We start from the raw sequence: 5,430 nt of genomic DNA, 5'->3' as shown, positions 1-5,430 counted from the left end.
AATAAATTAAATTATTAAAACCAAGATATTAATTAATTATTTAAAATATAAACTTTATCCCCGATTTACTAAGATTTTTTTTTGAAACATCAAGCCGCCTTGACGGCATGACCTGATAGCTTGAGGGAACAAAATAAGAAAATTGAATGGTCATGGGCTTAGTTGTGTGTTTAGGAAGTGTTCCGACCAATTAGCAAAACAATTATGATAGACTTTGAAAATTGTAAACTATAAGGGTTGAAGTGAAGGATTGGTGAAAACGTAGGGGTAAAGTCAAGTTTACCGTACAAAAGAGAAGAGGAAGCGCGTATTAAAGGAGACTCGTGGTGGCTTTTATTGCGATGCGTGGAGGAGAGGTGACTAAGCGTAGGCATTCATGCCTTAATACAGACAGATCCTCTCTTCTTCTTCTTCCTCTACGCATGTCCGATCGTAACGTTTTCTTTTTTCTCTGACAAACCCTAGCCTAACCTTCCTCTCCTGTTTTGCGCTCTTGATTCTTTTGTACACACTCACAGGTTTGAAATCACTCGCATTACAAAACCTGCATTGCTCCTTTGTTAGATTTCTTTGGTTTTCTAAAAAAAGAAAATAAAAGAAAAGAAAGAAGGGAAAGAAGAGTTGGGTTGCTCAGAATATTTGTGTTTTGGTTGCAGAAAGGGAGAAAAGAGAGGAAAAATGACGACGGAGGTGGGAAAAGTTCTGTACATAGTGGTGGTTGATGAGGAAGAAAAAAGAGGGAAAGAGAAAGGGAAAGTGTCTTTTAGATATACGCGTCCGGTTTTGCAGAGTACTCTGCAACTCATGGGATGTAAAGCCCGTCATGCTTTTAAGGTATAACACAAACCTTTTCTTTTTCGTGAATTTTTTTTGTTGGAAATTCTTAATATCTTTTTTTGAATCTTTCTATTTTTTTGAAAGAATTGTGATTAGTTGTAGATTGTAATTGATCGCGGGAAAGGGCTGTTGACAGATCTGGATTCTTGACTACAATATGTTCTATGAATGTCCCGTCCTGCATTATTTTGAATAAAATTTGCACTTTTTTCTTGCATTTTTGTATATGAAATGGAAATGTAATTCTTTTCTCGGATCATGTAGTTTTCGTTGATTATATATTTTTGACTTTGCTTGAAGTTGATCATTTATGTTCATGAAAACATGAAATCTTTTTTCAGAAACATTCAATCATGCATAAAAAATCTCGGCAATTTAAGGATTTGAAGTGTTTGAATCATAGTCTATTCTGCGTATTGCATTGACAACTTCTGAGTTGTTCTTAGTTTGCTAATTGGATTGTGCACATAATTATTAAATTAATTATAGCTGTTGATCAGTGACTTGTTATTTTGTTTTTTTTCCTAAAGAGAGTGGACAAATCTTGCTGAGTATGCCCCTTCTCTTTTTCAGATTAGCAAAAGGGTTTTTGAGGTCATGAGAAATGAATTTTCAAACGAGGTTTCACTTTCTGAAGAAGTTGAGATAAGAGTGGTGGATGCTTCAAAAGAAAATTCAGAGAGGGAAGATGGCTTGTCGAGTGGAGGTAGCTTGGGCAAAATAGAGGTCAGCAATCGTTTGGTTTCAGAGGAAGATAGAAATAAGAGTATACCATTTGAATTGTACAAAAGGCGTACCACTGTAGTTGTTAGAAGGGAGAGTTTCTTGAATGTTGTTTGTGATGCTCTGACTGAATATAAGTATGTGGGGCCTAACCAGAGGGAGGACTTGGTTTTGGCATGCAGGTAAAGTGCAATCCTTTTATTCCTTTATTTAGACATTATTTCCATCCATGATGAGTAGATGAGTGTTGTCACACCTGCATCTATTCATTTACAAGGTTCTTACTGTGCTAATGGTCATCATTTGCGATTCTTGGAGTATTCAAATATTCTTGTATTGATATGGGTCTACCTGACATATTTTCCCCACTTGCTGCTTTACAATTGTGAACATGAAGGAACAAATCCTATTATTTGTGCTTGCTGGCTGTTTCTTGAACCTGTCATATTGTACATGCTCCATTGCATGTCTTTATTGCTAGATATGCGCTCTTTGTCAGGTTTGTGCTGAAGAGGCAGTGTTGTCCAAGTATTGAATGTGGAAAATTGTCTTCTGATTTTTATACTGTTTTGTGGTTTATTGCATGCTGTGGTATGAACATGGTACAGAGCAGTTAGCTTTCTGTCGTTCACTCTTTAGCAGAATTCATTTGCTCCTCCCTTAAATCCAATACATCCTGTATGAATTCTGTGTTCAATGAGGTACCATCTTTTCATTGCAGAATCCGTGAAAGGAAGGAATCTGTAACTGTGCTGTTGTGTGGTACCAGTGGCTGTGGGAAATCTACTTTGTCTGCATTACTGGTAATTCTTTTACCAACTAACCATATTCTTTTTCGAATCTATAATAATGGTTTTTGTCCTGTTCATTTCTTGCTTGTTTTTCGAAGAGGAATTTTGCATGTTGTAGCATGTGTTTTTGATAAAAGGGTTGGATTTCTGTGTGTTTTGACAATTCAGAGTGTTCTCCATGGTTGATACAGGGCAGCAGATTAGGAGTTACAACAGTGATATCCACTGATTCTATACGACACATGATGAGGAGTTTTGTAGATGAGAAGCAAAATCCTCTGCTTTGGGCTTCTACATACCATGCTGGGGAGTATTTAGATCCTGAGGCAGTTGGAGAAGCAAAGGCTAAAAGAAAAGCAAAGAAACTGGCAGGCATTGCAAATTTGCGTTCTAAGGATGAATTGTCTGATGGTTATACAGCTGGGAAATCTGGTAGTGGAGCACCAGAGGTGACTTCTGGTACTGCTGAGTTTATTAGTCCGAAACAAATGGCGATTGAAGGGTTCAAGGCGCAAAGTGAGATGGTGATTGACAGTCTTGATCGTCTGATAACTGCATGGGAAGAGAGGAAAGAATCAGTAGTTGTTGAGGGTGTTCACTTGAGCCTTAATTTTGTGGTAAATAAATTCCATCAAATTACAGGTCTTTCTGCTGAATTTCTTTCCTTCTTTGTATATGGGCAAAAGTATTTTTTTTTCAATTTTATTCTGATATGCAGATGGGGCTTATGAAGAAACATCCTTCAATTTTACCATTCATGATATACATTACAAATGAGGACAAACACATGGAGCGATTTGCGGTCCGTGCAAAGTACATGACACTGGACCCTGCTAAGAACAAATATGTGAAGTACATTAGAAACATCAGAACAATCCAAGAATATCTTTGCAAACGGGCAGACAAACATCTTGTCCCCAAAATCAACAATACAAATGTTGATAAGAGTGTGGCAGCTATCCATGCAACAGTCTTCAGCTGCCTACGAAGGCGGGAGGCAGGAGAACAGCTCTATGACCCTACCACAAATACCATTGCTCTTGTCGATGAGGAGTACAGGAACCAGTGTGCTGCAAACTCATTGAGCTCCAAGGGGATGTTTCAGCTTATTCAGAGAAAAGGTTCTTCTAGGCATCTGATGGCTCTTCTTAATACTGACGGGTCTGTTGCAAAGGCTTGGCCTGTTGATTCAGTAGATGGTAATGGGAAGTCTGGATCAGGCCAGGGGACCGATAGTGGAAAAGGGATTCCAATGTATGGACCATTGCAGATAGGCAAGGCTGAACCAGTTAATCTTCAGTTTGGGCACTTTGGGATCAGTGCTTGGCCCAGTGAGGGTGGCACGAGTCATGCTGGAAGTGTTGATGAGTCCAGGGCTGATGGGACTGATACAGGGAGCAGGTATTACTCCTCTTGTTGCAGCTCACCAAGGATGCTTGATGGGGCTGCCAAGGAGGTATTTGAACACTTGTTTTTATTAATCAATTAAAGCTCGTATATTTTGAATATCTATGTTGAGGAATAGGTAGATAATTTTGCAATTAAAGGAATAAGATACATAAATGACAGTCTAGCCATCATTGATGTTATTGTTCAGCAGTTCAGGTTATTATCATTAATGATGAAAGATCTGCAATTGATTTTCTATAGACTGCCTTCTTTCTGATTGGAAAGTTGTACTTTTGATTCTTCAGCTGAAGGAGGGGCTTTCAGTGCATGGCAGTGATGAAGAAGCTGACGATCCACCTGAGGTGGACAGTGATGAGGATCTTAGTGATGATGATGCTGAGAAGCACAACCATGAAGAGGTATGTGTTAGTATGTTTTATTTTATTTCTATATTTTAAAACATTATTCATAAAAAAAACACCATATATTAACATTTGTGCATTAATTAGATTTGTATTATATGAAGTTGGTATGAGTTCTGTTTAAACTGCTAAAGGATCTGGTGATTGGCACTGTTCCTCAGGATAGTGCAGCTAGGAAACACCCCAAAAAATGCTTTTATTGTAAAAAACGCTGATACTTGATTTTTTTGATAATTTTTAATTTTTGTTAGTCCTTACATGCATATCTTTCTCTGATGGACAGATTGGCTCAGTTGACGAGGAATCATCAAAATCAGATGAAGAATACGATGATCTGGCAATGCAGGATGTACAGGAGAACGGTTATCGGTCAGACGATGATGAGGAGTCCAAAGACAGGCTTCCACCTATTTCTTGGGGCCATTCAAGCCCCAAGAGAGGAGACAAGTACAGGCAGAATCTAGAGCGCTTCCTTAGCACCAGAAGCGAGCAGGTGGCGGAACCACTACGCTCATACTCTTCCCTGCTCAGGGAGAAAGGTGAGAGGAGAATGTTGAATTCAGGCAGTCTAAAAATAAGAAAACGTTCACTCAGCATTCCTGCCATTGGAAAGCATGAGTCCATGGTTGGTGATCCTATTCTCTCTGGAGCACCCCGGAGGTAGCTCAAACGATGTTGTCCTTTTTTTCTTTTTTATTCTTCTTTTTTCCCTGTTCATTTTGTCTTCTAGAGAGAGCAACGAAGGAATTTCACCATCTCGTGTGCATCATAGTAGAGTTGCATGACTGGGAGAACTTGTATGACACACCTTGTTCCTTTTCCTTTCTTTTTTCAGCAGAAGCAATCAAGATAATGAAAATGACTGCAGTTATTTGAAAGATAGAAGTGTTTTTTTTTTTTTTTTGATTTACGTGGGTGTCCGGGCAGCTTGCGCGCACCACGACTAATCCCACGGCTCACTGAACATCCTGCAAACTCAGTGAGCATGTAAGGCACCGCGGGGGTGACAGACGTGCACGGTGAGGTTTGAACCCAGGATGCAGAGGAAGGGAACAAGTCCCTTCAACCGCTGGGCAAGACCTCAAGTGCAAGATATAAGTGTTTTTAATCCTAGGTGTGTGTGTACCTGCTTATCTGCTAGACATGCTAGGGCATCGCTCCAAAATAGAATAGGGCTAACTGGTGAAATGAGATATCATATTATTATAAGTGTTTTTAATCCTAGGTGTGTGTGTACCTGCTTATCTGCTAGACATGCTAGGGCATCG

The 5,430-nt window shown here is 39.2% G+C and overlaps 1 protein-coding gene across 2 annotated transcripts; it reads left to right on the top strand.

The window, feature by feature from the left end:
- Window positions 1–323: 323 nt before the first annotated feature.
- Window positions 324–5,061, top strand: LOC118034707 (P-loop NTPase domain-containing protein LPA1 homolog 1). Of its 2 annotated transcripts, XM_035040050.2 has the most exons (8): window positions 324–518; window positions 657–834; window positions 1,411–1,742; window positions 2,282–2,363; window positions 2,543–2,968; window positions 3,070–3,807; window positions 4,046–4,159; window positions 4,446–5,061. In XM_035040050.2, exons 2-8 carry the CDS (start codon window positions 679–681, stop codon window positions 4,824–4,826), a joined length of 2,229 nt encoding a protein of 742 aa, XP_034895941.1. In that variant the 5' UTR covers window positions 324–518; window positions 657–678; the 3' UTR covers window positions 4,827–5,061. The 2 variants fall into 2 exon arrangements, with proteins under 2 accessions (XP_034895941.1, XP_034895942.2); XM_035040051.2 differs by lacking the exon at window positions 324–518 and having other exon boundaries at window positions 694–834; window positions 1,368–1,742.
- Window positions 5,062–5,430: the final 369 nt, after the last annotated feature.

The sequence above is a fragment of the Populus alba genome, chromosome 9 (genome assembly GCF_005239225.2).
Source record: "Populus alba chromosome 9, ASM523922v2, whole genome shotgun sequence".
Taxonomy (NCBI): Eukaryota; Viridiplantae; Streptophyta; class Magnoliopsida; order Malpighiales; family Salicaceae; genus Populus; species Populus alba.
This window is presented reverse-complemented; position numbering and strand designations above follow the sequence as displayed.

Bases quoted from the DNA above. Each gene is read 5' to 3' on its own strand.
- LOC118034707 (XM_035040050.2), top strand. From the start codon at position 679: ATGACGACGGAGGTGGGAAAAGTTCTGTACATAGTGGTGGTTGATGAG. The intron at 3,808-4,045 runs GTATTTGAACAC...TTGATTCTTCAG, and splicing joins TTGATGGGGCTGCCAAGGAG to CTGAAGGAGGGGCTTTCAGT. The intron at 4,160-4,445 runs GTATGTGTTAGT...TCTGATGGACAG, and splicing joins AGAAGCACAACCATGAAGAG to ATTGGCTCAGTTGACGAGGA.